A 14328-nucleotide genomic window follows, 5' to 3' on the forward strand; every position below is an offset into this window, starting at 1 on the left:
CACACACACACATGCCCACACACACACACACATTATGTTTCTCTACTTTCACCAAGACTTTGCATTGGTTTCCATTTATTTCCACAGCCTAAACAAAACCCAAACCTAAACTCAATTCACACCTCAGTCCTAAATTTAACTCATAACCCCAAAAACAGCACTTCATCTCATGGATCCCACGATTTAATATGCATTATTACAGTGACCCTTACAATGTATGAAATAAAAAGCCACACACACAGGTTTATGTGAAGGTTTAGCAGTTTAAATTCACTAAAAAGAACTGAATTTTAATCCCTGATGTCTTTGTAATGTACATAAGGATGTTAAGGGGTTATAATAGGGATTAAAATGGGTGACTGTATAATAATATTTTCTAGTACATTGTAAAATAAATGTTACATTATAAAACATTTGATATCATTCATGTACTGTATTTGAACTCTGTGGAAGCTTGAGAAGACTTGAGTTGTGTTAATCTATGGTAAATATTTGAAAAGTATTTCAACAAACTTTCATCTGAAACAGAAGCATTTGATTTATTAACGTTATATTTTCCCAAAAAATTGTCTGCATGACATAAATAATTCACAAACAAGCAGCAGTACCAGCTGAACCCGTCCTAATCAAATCATTGAGAAGCTTCAGCGTGAGGAACCGGAACAGCTCACCACTTACAGTCTAACAGCAACTGGAGCACAGTTCACTTTCAAACATCACACTGGTGGATTCTTACTGTTCACTCAATGGGAAAATTCAGCCTGATACTGGCTGTATTCTGCACTCTGAGTGAGTAAACCCACATTCTAAATGTTTTCAGAAACAGTTTTCTGGCTTGGTGTTGGTCAGTTGGATTCGCTCAGGTCAGTTTGTTTAGTCTTTGTTAAGCTGAGCTTGGTGGATGTTCTGTCGTCTCAGGTTGGGTCTCCACGTCAAGTTTTGACTTTCACACTGTGGTGGTTCAGCCCAGAGAAGAAGTCACACTGTGGTGCTCGAACTTTTCTGCTCTCCCCGTTCACATATTCTGGTACAAACTTGTTGACGGATCCAACGCCAGCTGCATCTCATCGATGTTCAGTTCTGAAGTCGAAGCTTCGCTGCGAGAAGGATTTGGAAATGATAAATTCAACATGACATCCAACAGAACAAACGTCTTCCTGAGCATCAAACAGGTGGATGCTTCAGACTCTGGGCTCTACATCTGTGGATTTGGAAAAGATTTTGACTGGAGGATATTCAGTTCAACATATTTACAAGTTGAAGGTAAGAGACATGAATCTTTTTAGACATTTTGTTTTAAAATTGAGACTCATTTGAATTTTGAATTTGTCTTTTATTGAACCATTCCTCTCCAGTGGAAGTGTTTGTTGAGCCGTTCTGGATCCCGTCTGCAGCATCTATATTCCTTTTAATAATCATCATCTGTCTGGTTGTAAAGATTAGGAGAATTCAAAAAGGTATTGAATATTCTTTATTAGTGAAAGTGCAGAAATGTACAAATACAGAATCCTAAAACTCTTAACCACCTTCAATGGTTTTTCTGTTATTCAGCTCGAGGCGACAGTCAGAATCCACAACCGAACAAGGTCATTTCATTTTAGCTGTAGTACCTCAGTATCATTAATGATTTGTTAAAGTCAGTGTGTTTGTGTTGACAGGATCCAGTCTCTGATAACCTGAACTACGCAGCTCTGACTTTTAAAAGCCCCAAAACTAAAAGAACCAGGACAGCAGAGGCAGAGAAAGACCTGGAGACGACCGCAGTGTACGCTGCCACCAGACACACTCACCAAGAGGAATGACTTCACTGCTTTAATATATTCATCTGTTGGTTTGTGTTGTTTTTTTTAAAAGAGGTAATGTAAAGTTGTAAATTTGTCCAAACCTTGTTTTAATAAAGAGTCTCAACTTGCACATATTATAACTCTCACTCTCAGTCTTTTCTTAATTGTTCGACATGTTACACAACACATCGTGTAACATCTGATGTTACGTGAACATAAGATGAACAATGTATGACTGACTTCAGTCTGCAGTGTCAGTGAGCATAAAGGTGGCGACAGACACACTCCAGCAAAAATGATAAGACAAGTTACATTTTTAAAATTTCCTTTTTTCTTTATGGCTTTCCTTTTTATGGAGTTTCACTTTGGTGTCTGCTTCACTATAAAACTCCCTGTTTAAAAAGTGTCCATAAAATTCTCAGCAGAGTTTAGTTCAGATCAGAAAGGAGGACGGAGTCATTAGAATTTCATCTGTAAGCTCTGGACTGGCCAATCACACTGCTGTCTGCTTTTATGCACTCAGTGGAGAATTGTTCTGCAGAAAAATTATGAACCTCTCGACGATATCAATTTGATCTTGTAGCAAAATGTGTCCTAAAAATGAACAGCAGGTTTGGGAGGCGATTCTGATTCCAGCTTTAACCCAAAGAGTTCATGTCAAACTAGTTCATGATTTACAATAGAATATACTTTATTGATCCCCAAGGGGAAATTACTTATTGGCTGAAAGCTACTCCATCTTAGGTAATAAATACAAAGTTTGTAAAATATATACCTAAAAGTAATAATTTCAAATTAACTAGGCAGAACTGACTTTGTTTGGCTCTCTGTGGTTCACTTTTAACAGCATGCTGGTCAGTTTCCTCTCATCAGGATTTAAATCCTTTCATTTGATCCTTTTATACATTTCATGACCCAGTCTCTTTTTTTTTTCTCAGTGCATTTCACTGGAAGTAACATCCTAAAGATTAGGGTAATGGAATGAAGGCCTTCAACCTCACAGTCATCATATAATTTAAAAGAATTATTAACTGATCAAAAAACAAACCTGCAACAACTTGCTCAGGTATATAAAAAAGAAGTGTTAAATTGCTTCAATTTCAACTTTAGCATTAAAAATTAAGAAAGGTATAAAACATTTTCAACAGGCCATTTGGTGACAAAATGTGAATTTCAATAGAAAACCAAAATGTGGTGGAAATATTCTGGGGCTGCTCAGCAGAAGGAGCTGATTCACCTCAGGCCTGGTGTTCTGAGTTGTGTCAGACCCACACAGACACTTTCAGCTGTGAAAACGTTGCAAAGTGATGCTTTCAACCACAGGAAGAGTGCACTTCATCGCCATGCAACAAAACCACGACTTTACCAGATTTCTAGTTCCAGGATCTTCTGATTTAATGTAGAATATGCAAATATACCTTCATTTACTTCTAAATCACTTTGTGTTTTGAAAGTAAGTTCTGAGTAATGACTTTCTTTTTTTGACATTTGAATTTTGATCCCACAGACAGTTATCTAACTACCTTTCTGTAGCTATAGCTACCGAGGCTACACAAAGGTAGCTAAGGTAGTTAGCAGCAGGGACGTGTTGTTCAATGCAGTGTTCAGCTACAACTTGCAGCTGTTCATAAGTGTTTCATAGTGTTGCTTATAGTATGTAAGATGTCTGTTAATAAAATAGGCACAATAAACTTTTAGTGGAAAATGCAACAAAGTTGCACCTGTTTACTCAAAGCACGATGTTTATTATCCATTCATTTTGGCTCCTATGTGTTTTTTGTCTAATTGATTCTTTATAAAGTAAGAGAGATTGTGAGACCAGATGATCCACAAGCAATTCTAAGTTGTCTCTCTCTGGCAGCAATGATTTATTTTCTTCATATAAACACATTTGTAAAGTATAATCTAGTTAAGTTATGAAAAATACTTTTAAATGTTGGTTGTCAAAGGATGAACAAGACCCAAAGATACAAAATGTTTGTATCTTTAGGTCTGGAATAAAATGAGACCTTTACATGCCACCATGTTTCAGTTAGAAAACATCGGGTACAAAATGACTAAATATGGCAGAAGCAGCCATTGTTTTCAATTATAGATCTGTTTCTTAGCATTATGATGTAAGCTTGCAAACAAATGGAATTGTGCTGCATAATATTTAATTAAGTCAATTTTGTGTAATTATTTCTGTATTTCATCATTTATTTTTCAAGGGGGGAATGTTCCACTAAAAACCAATTTCAAGGAATTAAAAAAATAAGAACTGGGTGCAGAATTTTGTTTTATTTTATTTTATTTTATTTTATTTTATTTTATTTGTGTCAGTAAAGAGCATTTATTTTGAATTTTGAATATTGCAGAAGTTGCAGTTTGTGGGCTTCTATTATAAGATTGTCAGAGGAACAGTACAGGTTGAGACATCTCCAATATAAATGTATTTTTAAAAAAACATGTTGTCTGTGTTTTGTAATGGACAGAGGAACTAAACCATGAGGACACCAGATGTATTCTTTTTAATAGAAGGTGGGTTTATTTACCTAAAAATGCTCAAAACCAAATGAAATTTTGTCACACGGTTCTTCAAAGAGATCAAATGAAACTAATTCAGTTTAGCCTTAAAAGCAACTTATAACTGTAAACTAACTGGTTAGCAGAAAAAAGCTAACATGAACAACAAAGAGGGATCAGACCAGTCTGGTATTAAAGGGAGACAAAATGATTTCACATCAACAAAATAAACCAAGCTTCAAATTAATTAAAGTTACTAAATATAAGTGTGCCTTTGAGTAAGAAAAAAAACACAGATACATCAAATACATCAAAGAAAACAGATTAAAAAATAGCCGTTTGCCACTTTATCTTCCACTGGTCAAGCTGGTCAACTTGACGGTTGGTATTACCTGAACAGCACTTCCTGTCTGTAACACGGCAACAATAAGAAAAGATGTAATCAACAAGAAAAAACATGTAACAAAGTTAAACATCAAAAACAAAAACATGTTCATTTAGCATACACCATATTTATCCTCAGATAAACCCAGAAGGTTTGAAAGACATTTGTTGAAATGCTTGAAAAATATTTTCTTTCTCCCGAAAAAAAAAAAGTTTTAACAAAAAGTTTTGGTTAGAAAAAAAAAATGTCTGGAGGTTGACCTAGAAGCAACATTTGCATTGACATATTTAATTAAAGAGGCAAAAATGTTAAACAAATAAAGACCATGAATTATGAAACAATCACAACTTATTGTATCATATTACATGTTACCATCTGAAGAGATTTTCTGTTTAATCAGATACATTTGGCTTGATTTGCATATCTTGAATAACTTTTTTTATTTGATTTATTTTCAGATATTAAAATATGAGTGAAACATACTTTTATCTCCAATAAATTAGAACAGCTAGACTTAAAGGATTTATGTTTAAGTGAAGGTCTAAAATTTAAAATGTCATGAAAAAGTTTACCAATTTAATGATTTAAAAAAATTTATTATATAGGCTTTCTACACATAAAATGATATATTTTGAGTGTTTATGTCTTTCACTGTTGATGATTGTGGCTTACAGATACTGGAAACTCAGAATTCAGTGTCTCAGAAAATTAGAGAATATTCAATCACTAAGAAAAGACATTTGGGACAGAAATGTCAGGCTTTTGGAAAACTGTGTTCAATTCTTATTAATCATTTTCTGTAAGACATTTTCATCAAAATGACAAGAATCAAAGACTTAGAAAATCAGAATCAGAATTCATTTTATTGGAATTGTTCTATATGATTCATGTATTTCACTTTATGAGATGATTTACAAGAAATATGAAATTTCTATTCAATAAAGTTTTTAAGATGTACTGATAGATTCTAAGCACAATATTTAGTCAACTGAATATGTTACAATCTTGGTAGCCATAAAAACGGTGTTGTGTATCTACCATATAGTCAAGTGTGATGATAAAGACTTTTTTATGAGAGTCCATAGGAAACTGAACCTTGTATATTTTAGCATTATAGGTGGAAGAAGTTGTTCATTTAGTTACTACAGAACTAAAATACGTTGTTTTGTAAATCTGTAACAGAGTTCAGAAGCAGAACAGCTGAAAGGTTTATTTGCTCTTTCTTCTGCTGTAGTGGAAAATAACGGTTTGTATTTGGAACTGAGAACCTTTAGCCAATATATCTGTATCTCTCAACGTCAGAGTTAATAATAGGTATTTAGTTTAGAGTCGATCTTTGAACCACATTCTTGACTTTTACAGCTTCTAAAAACAATTTCAGGTTGATTTATTTTTAATGAGTTTCTCTTGTTGCAGCGTACAGAACATCTGTCTCCAGCTCTTTCTCGTCTGATAACCTTGTGTAGTTTTTTGCTTTGGGATGTGATTTCAGCGCCATATAGTTGAGACAATGAGGGTCCAAGTTCTGTAAGAGAGTTGGCTGTTCAAATAACTTTTACAATAATTGCAACATACAGAGATTTATGTCCATATGTGATTACCTCAGAGGGTCGTGGATTCTTTCTCTCAGTTTGACCTGAATGACAGAAACAGTTCCTCTGGTCAGCTACTGCTTTAAAACTTTAGTTATTATAAATTACTGCTGAAATAAAACCATAGTAACCTGTTTGTATTGTCCTGGCAGCCAAAGCAACAATGATGACTGTAAGGAAGACAGCAAGGCAGCCAAGAATCACAGAAGGCAGATCAGAAAATCTGTTTGAAACATCTGAGGAAAACAAAACGGAAAACATTTTAGCAACACTGAACTAAAAACAGTTCAAAACTGATAGTAATTCAGCATCTATAACATCCGTCTTACCTTCCACCTGTAAGTATGTTGCAGTGAACACTGCAGGGACTGTTGATGCTCCATACGGTCCACAGAAATACAGTCCAGAATCTGAGACATTCACTTCTTTGATTTTCAGAAAGACGTTTGTGATGTTTGATGTCATATTATATTTACTGGACTGGAAACCATCATATAGAAAGACATTAGAATCTGCACTGATCATAGATGAGATGCGGCTGGCTTTGGGACTGCTGTCCATCTTATACCAAAATATATGAGAAATAAATTTACTAAAGTTGCTGCACATCAGTGAGACGTTTTCATCAGGCCGAACAGAAACTGTGTGAAACTGACAAACTGACACAGAAATCCAACCTGAAACAGAACGGAAAGGTTTTCTTTAACGTTTCCAACTAAGTTTACAACAGATGACAGAGACGATGAGACTTAGAAACAAACAGATGTTAATAAGTAGAGCCAGATGTACTTACTGAAGGTGCAGAGAGAAGCCAAGATGAAGTTTGTCATTGTGAGAGCAGTAAGACTGCAGCAGTTAAATGTTAGTGGCTGAACTGTGCTCCAGTTTATAGCGTCTCTATAAAGGAGGTGGAGTGTTCTTTGGGTTATTTGTCTGTTTCTCACGTTAACTCTGAGAATGAGTTCAGAAAATAAAAACTAATAAATATTAGGTGTATTTATAGGATATTAATAATATTTTTAAATTAAAAGTTCAGTAATTTTTAAAAGAACTTCATGCTCTGTAAAGAGTAAAAATCATGCCATTCATTCTTTACCACTTAAATACACTTTGACAATAAATTAAAAAAATCTTTCTTCGTAGCTCGATATATTCTATCTATATTGATCATTGAGAAGACAATAGTGATGCAAGATATTAAATGCTATTTTTATTTTAGTTAATTTGGTAATCAGATGAGTTTTTTGCATGACGTGTGTAAATCTTACCTGACAAATAATGATTATAATAATTATTGGAGACACCAGTACATCAGTGGAGACACATTAAACGTTCCTCTGCATCAGTTTTGATTTTCTCAATGATCTTTAAAGACTGAAAATATGAAGCCTTCAGTTTAACCACTTTGATGTGAACAGGTCAGACTGTCAGATGTAAGTGGATATGCAGAAGTTTGAAGGAGTTGAACACATTAATAGATCACTAATAGACCTTTAATAGAACCTTCTTTAATTGACTCACAGAGCAAACAGGTGATGCTGTCAACCTGGGACTGCACTCCATTCTCTGTCCTCTTCTCCACATACACAGATGACTGGACCTCAGTGGACAGTGATGAGTCCACACACAGACCAGATGTGGATCAGTAGCCGGTCCACTGATGCAGTCAGAACCACCTCAGTATGTACTGGACTTCCTGCAGCAGCTCAGGACAAACAACCTCACTCAGAAAATACTGATCATCGTTTTTGCTGCCATTGTTCAGTCTGTCCTGTGTTCACACGTTTCTATGTGGTTTTGCTCAGACACAAAACAGGACAAGTTCAAACTGCTATGAATTATATGAACGTCATCAGATCTGACCTTCCCTCCGACCGAGACTTGTACTGTGGGTTTCTGTCTGTGTTCACTGGATCATTTAGACACTGAGTTGTCTTGTCTTGTCCAGCACTTAACTGGTTCCTGATGTCTCTTGTTCTGATTGTTCTCTTGTGTATTTAACCTCACCTGTGTCCCCGGCTCCCTACTGGATCCTTGTCTTTGTAAAGTCATTGGTTCCCTTCCTGACTCTGTGTTCTCCCCTGTTTCCTGGTTTTGAGAACTTTGAGGACTTAAATAAACTCTTTTCTCCACTTCAGTCTGGGACTCACTGCGTCCATCCTGACCATCAACAAACCACTTCATCAAATGTACAGATCTAGGATCAGGAAAAGGGCAGCTAACTTTGTGCAGACCCCACACATCCTGGATAAAAAATGCTTTGACTTTTCTCTCCAGTTTGTGTGACAGAGCATTTTTTTCTAAAACCAGTCACAACAGAGAGTTTTTCTCCAGACTGTCTCAATGAACACATTCAGCCTGAGTGATCATCTACTCTACCACCAAACATCAGCATATTTGTATTACCACAACCTCTTTCCTTCCTTCCTTTTTTCTTTCTTTCTTTGTTTCGTTCCTTTCTTTCCCTCCTTCTTTATTTATTTTCTACTTCCTTTTTTCTCTCTTTCTTTTTTATTTCCTTTTTATTTCTTTTATTTCTCTCCCATTCCAAAAAAATTATTCAAATTCAAAAGAATTTTATTGAACCCAAACGGGGAAATTAAATTAAAAAAACAAATAAAAATTGGTTACATAGTCATAAATATGTACATATTATTTCCATTTATCTTTTATTTTGTTTCCTCTGAAGTTTATATATTTGTACTTAATGTCTGTACACTGTGACATTATGAAACAATAGTTTATTTCCTTGATTGTGAGAACAATTTTGGTTAAAAAGCTGAATCTGATGGTAATATTGAAAACTGCTTTACATTTGAATTTAAGCATATAGAGACAGGGTGATGTGGTGGGGAGGGGATAGAGCACAACCCACATAAAGAGGTCTTAGTCATTAACATGGTTGTCACAGGTTTGATTCCCGCCCTGGTGAACATTGCCACATGTCTTCCCCCCTCTCAATACCCTCTTTCCTGTCTGACCACTGTCAACTAAAGGCCACTAGAACAAAAAAAAAAAAACCTTTAAAAAAACACACAGAAACAAATTGTTCTCCTGCTTCATAAACTTTGTGTTTGGTTTTGGAAGCAGCACATTTTAATAACAAGAGTACAGCAGCCAGTGGTGAGACGCAGCTCTCTAATAGTACAGCAGAGGTTTTGTGTGTATTTGGTTGAGCAGGCGACATGCTGGAGGAGCCTCTCTCTCTCTCTCTCTCCCTCTCTCTCTCTCTCTCTCTCTCTCTCTCTTTCTCTCTCTCTCTCTCTCTCTCTCTTTCTCTCTCTCTCTCTTTCTTTCTCTCCCTCTTTCATCATGAACGTCTCAGTAAAGGATGAGAATGGCTCTTATTTTAAACAGGAAGCCTCAGTTTAACAAACTAAGCTACAGTACAATCTTGGTAACTTTGCAGTAGCATCAACACACGTTGCTGTTCACAATAGTAACATGTCATGATAAAGACTTTGTTCATGAAACTCTATGCTATAAGAATAGCTGAAAGATGTCACTGTGGTTGGTATTGAGAACCTTTTGCCAACTTTCTATATCCGTATCTCTCAACCTCATAGTTAATAATGGGTATGTAGGTAAAAAGCATTCTTGACTTTTACAGCTTCTGAAGGCAATAGATGCAGTGAGACAATATGGTTGATAATCATGATCTCTATCTTGCAGCAGACCCAGTATAAATCTGGACTGTTGTGTTCTTCATATTTTAAGCACCAGTTTGTTTGTTAGCTCAGTTTGCTTTGAAAATGGGTTTCATGTGAGGCCAAAATATTCAAGCACATGAAGAAATTGAAGCATATTTCTCACTTTGAGCTGCTGACAATGTGTTCCTGTCTTTATCTTGTAGCAGCGTACACTACATTGTCTTTCAGCTCTTCTTTGTCTGCTGGTTTTCTTTTGCTCTTGGCTTTGGGACGGATGTGCAGCGCGGCATAGTTCAGGCCGTCAGGGTCCAGATTCTGTAAAAGAGTTATATTTTTTTTTAAAGTTTCTTAGTTTTCTAAAAGAATTGCAGCATATAACCTAAGTCTAGTGTGATTACCTCAGAGGGTCGTGGATTCTTTCTCTCAGTTTGACCTGAATGACAGAAACAGTTCCTCTGGTCAGATACTGCTTTAAAACTTTAGTTATTATAAATTACTGCTGAAATAAAACCATAGTAACCTGTTTGTATTGTCCTGATTTTGACAGCCAAAGCAACAATGACGACTGTAAGGAAGATAGCAAGGCAGCCAAGAATCACAGAAGGCAGATCAGAAAATCTGTCTGAAACATCTGAGGAAAACAAAACGGAAAACATTTTAGCAACACTGAACTAAAAACAGTTCAAAACTGATACTAATTCAGCATCTATAACATCCGTCTTACCTTCCACCTGTAAGTATGTTGCAGTGAACACTGCAGAGACTGTTGATGCTGCATACAGTCCACAGAAATACAGTCCAGAATCTGAGACATTCACTTCTTTGATTTTCAGAAAGACGTTTGTGATGTTTGATGTCATATTATATTTACTGGACTGGAAACCATCATATAGAAAGACATTAGAATCTGCACTGAACATAGATGAGATACGGCTGGCATTGGGACTGCTGTCCATCTTAAACCAAATTATGTGAGAAATAAATTTACTAAAGTTGCTGCACATCAGTGAGACGTTTTCATCAGGCTGAACAGAAACTGTATGAAACTGACAAACTGACACAGAAATCCAACCTGAAACAGAACGGAAAGGTTTTCTTTAATGTTTCAAACTAAGTTTACAACAGATGACAGAGACGATGAGACTTAGAAACAAACAGATGTTAATAAGTAGAGCCAGATGTACTTACTGAAGGTGCAGAGAGAAGCCAAGATGAAGTTTGTCATTGTGAGAGCAGTAAGACTGCAGCAGTTAAATGTTAGTGGCTGAACTGTGCTCCAGTTTATGGCGTCTCTATAAAGGAGGTGGAGTGTTCTTTGGGTTATTTGGCTGTTTCTCACGTTAACTCTGAGAATGAGTTCAGAAAATAAAAACTAACAATTTTATATAATCAGAGGACATTACTTGAATTTTAATTTGAAGATTTGTAAACATTTAAATAATCAATATTGTAAAAGACAAAACATAAAATCCTTTACTAAAAGAACAATTTTACATTTACCCGTCCAATGGGTTTTTTAATTCAACTGTAGCTTAAAATGTTTTGTCCATGTTGATCAATGTTTTACTTGAGAAGGTTTAATAATGACAATAATTTAAGGTATTAAATGCTATTTTTCTCTGAGTTACTAAATAAACTTTTATTGATTTGGTGACCAAATGTGATATTATTACTAAAAGTGTTTAAGGTTTACCTGTCAAATCAAGGTTCTTTTTTTAAATTATTTTTATGGTCACATTCCTGTCATAGTGGAAACACATTAAACCTTCACCTGCATCAGTTTTGATGTTCTCAAGGATCTTTCAAGTCTGAAAATATGAAGCCTTCAGTTTAACCACTTTGATGTGAACAGTTCAGACTGTTAGATGTAACTAAGTTGTCTGACATTTAGAGGTTTGAAGTTGATCTGTCTCCGTCCAATCAGGTTGGAGGAAGCTTCTTACTGAAGTGTCTTAATTTAATCATTTATAATAGTTTCTAGTTGTGAACTAACTAATGTTTCTGTAACTCCAGAAACAATAGTTTTACTTTTTAAATGTCTTCATTGATATTATTATCACTCAGCCAATAATTTAGATGTGTATAATATATTGTAAATGTGGTTATTATAGCACCAACTCCTTATAATGTAGCATTTGCTACATTATTGGCATTTATCTGTGTGAGTATAGAGCACAAAGTTCCTCAAACTAGACTGGACAAATGAATAACTGAACAATGTGTCTGATTGAAGACACCCAATAGGAAGCAAAACTATGAGAGTCCATGTCCTGGTTCTGCAGATTACAGTAGTTAATGCAGGGGTGTCAAAGTCAAATGGACGGAGGGCCAAATAAAAAATTTTGCTACAAGCCGAGGGCCGGACTGATCGAATGTTCATTGAGATTTTTTTAAATGACGCATTTGGTCTAGTGCAGCGGACCGGCCCAAGCCTCAGAATTTCTATGACCGGGGGTGCGACAGAGGATCGAACGAAGGTGCTGTGAGGATGAACGGGTGCTGTCAGAGGATCGAACGGGGTGCGCGCAGAGGATCGAACGGGGGGGTGCGCGCATTGTGAGGATCGAACGGGGGTGCGCACGTTGTGAGGATCGAACAGGGGGGGGGTGCGCGCATTGTGAGGATCGAAGGGGGGGGGGGTGCGCGCATTGTGAGGATCGAACGGGGGGTGCGCGCATTGTGAGGATCGAACGGGTGCGCGACAGAGGATCGAACGGGTGCGCGCATTGTGAGGATCGAACGGGGCTGCGCAGAGGATCGAACGGGGGGTGCGCGCATTGTGAGGATCGAACGGGGTGCGCTACAGGGGGTGGAGGATCGAACGGGGCGCATTGTGAGGATCGAACGGAGGGGGCTGCGCACGCCAGAGGATCGAACGGGGGCGCAGAGGATCGAACGGGGTGCGCAGAGGATCGAACGGGGTAGAGGATCGAACGGGCGCGCGACATTGTGAGGATCGAATAGGATCAAGAGGATCGAACGGGGTGCGCGATTGTGAGGATCGACGGGTGCCGCTTGGTTCTAATAATAAATCAAGATCATCCCAGGGGCCATAGAAAATCTTCTCGCGGGCCGGATGTGGCCCGCGGGCCTTGACTCTGACATATGTGAGTTAATGGATAGAGTAGGTGACCAGTTAAACAACTTGTTTCTCAAAATGTGATGGATTAGGAAGGAAGATCATAAAAACTTTTTTGTTGAAATCTAAACATTTGAAGTTAGAACCTTTTTCAAGAAACCACAATAAAAATCCTATTGTTGGAGAATTAAAGGGATTGTTTTAGTTCTTGTATTTTTTTTTTCCAAGGCCTCCTCAGCAGCACAGGAAGATGCAGAAAAATATTCAGTGACATCAACCTGTTCAAGAACCTTCACCTCATCAAGGAATCAGAGAACAATAAATAAATAAACCTTAGGAAACTTACAATTCTGAAAATAAGTTTGAATTTTACATTTTTATTAAATGAATCTGACAAGTAGCATGAATATATATATATATATATATATAGGAGGCAGAGGACTAGTGAGTGTGAGAACCACTATCCAAGACGAGACATCCAAGATCCATAGATACATCAGGGACAAAGCCTCAACAGACAATGTGCTCAGTGAATGTCTCAAACAATGGGAAACAGAAGCTGAGGTGCCGGAGGAACCATCATGGGAGGACAAGCCCCTGCATGGGATGTACCACCGGCAAATAACCGAAGTGGCTGACATCAGAAAATCCTACCAATGGCTGGAAAAAGCTGGACTGAAGGACAGCACAGAGGCCCTCATCATGGCCGCCCAGGAACAGGCCCTAAACACCAGAGCAATTGAGGCCCAGATCTACCACACCAGACAAGACCCAAGGTGTAGGTTGTGCAAGGAGGCCCCTGAGACAGTCCAACACATAACAGCAGGGTGCAAGGTACTGGCAGGGAAAGAATACATGGAACGACACAACCAAGTGGCAGGCATAGTGTACAGAAATATCTGTGCAGAATATGGACTGGAACCCCCAAGATCGAAGTGGGAAACACCCCCGAAGGTAGTGGAGAATGACCGAGCTAAGATCCTGTGGGACTTCCAGATCCAGACAGACAAAATGGTGAGGGCGAACCAACCAGACATAGTCGTGGTGGATAAACAACAGAGGAAAGCCGTTGTGGTGGATGTGGCAATACCAAGTGACTGCAACATCAGGAAAAAGGAGCATGAGAAACTAGAGAAATACCAGGGCCTAAGGGAGGAACTGGAGAGGGCCTGGAAGGTGAAGACCACAGTGGTGCCTGTGGTCATCGGGACCCTCGGGGCAGTCACCCCCAAACTGGAACAGTGGCTACTACAGATCCCAGGAACAACATCAGACATCTCAGTCCAGAAATGTGCAGTCCTAGGCACAGCCAAGATACTGCGCAGAACCCTCA

At 37.6% G+C, this 14328-nt stretch overlaps 1 protein-coding gene and 1 long non-coding RNA gene across 2 annotated transcripts; one reads left to right on the top strand and one right to left on the bottom strand.

Moving 5' to 3' along the window:
* The first annotated feature begins 691 nt into the window (after window positions 1-691).
* On the top strand, window positions 692-1878 carry LOC122820485. Its single transcript, XM_044097940.1, has 5 exons — window positions 692-789; window positions 919-1263; window positions 1356-1457; window positions 1552-1586; window positions 1659-1878. Exons 1-5 carry the CDS (start codon window positions 747-749, stop codon window positions 1800-1802), a joined length of 669 nt encoding a protein of 222 aa, XP_043953875.1. The 5' UTR covers window positions 692-746; the 3' UTR covers window positions 1803-1878.
* Window positions 1879-5809: 3931 nt separating this feature from the next.
* LOC122820486 lies at window positions 5810-6494 on the bottom strand. Its single transcript, XR_006368802.1, has 3 exons — window positions 6398-6494; window positions 6276-6310; window positions 5810-6199 (listed from the first exon to the last, which is right to left on the bottom strand). It is a non-coding gene; the product is annotated as an uncharacterized LOC122820486 (long non-coding RNA).
* Between the last annotated feature and the right edge of the window lie 7834 nt (window positions 6495-14328).

This window comes from Gambusia affinis, linkage group LG18, assembly GCF_019740435.1.
Source record: "Gambusia affinis linkage group LG18, SWU_Gaff_1.0, whole genome shotgun sequence".
Lineage (NCBI taxonomy): Eukaryota > Metazoa > Chordata > Actinopteri > Cyprinodontiformes > Poeciliidae > Gambusia > Gambusia affinis.

Coding starts and splice junctions, on each gene's coding strand:
- LOC122820485 (XM_044097940.1), top strand. CDS start 747: ATGGGAAAATTCAGCCTGATACTGGCTGTATTCTGCACTCTGA. Junction 1,458..1,551: donor GATTAGGAGAATTCAAAAAG/GTATTGAATATT, acceptor TCTGTTATTCAG/CTCGAGGCGACAGTCAGAAT. Junction 1,587..1,658: donor AGAATCCACAACCGAACAAG/GTCATTTCATTT, acceptor TTGTGTTGACAG/GATCCAGTCTCTGATAACCT.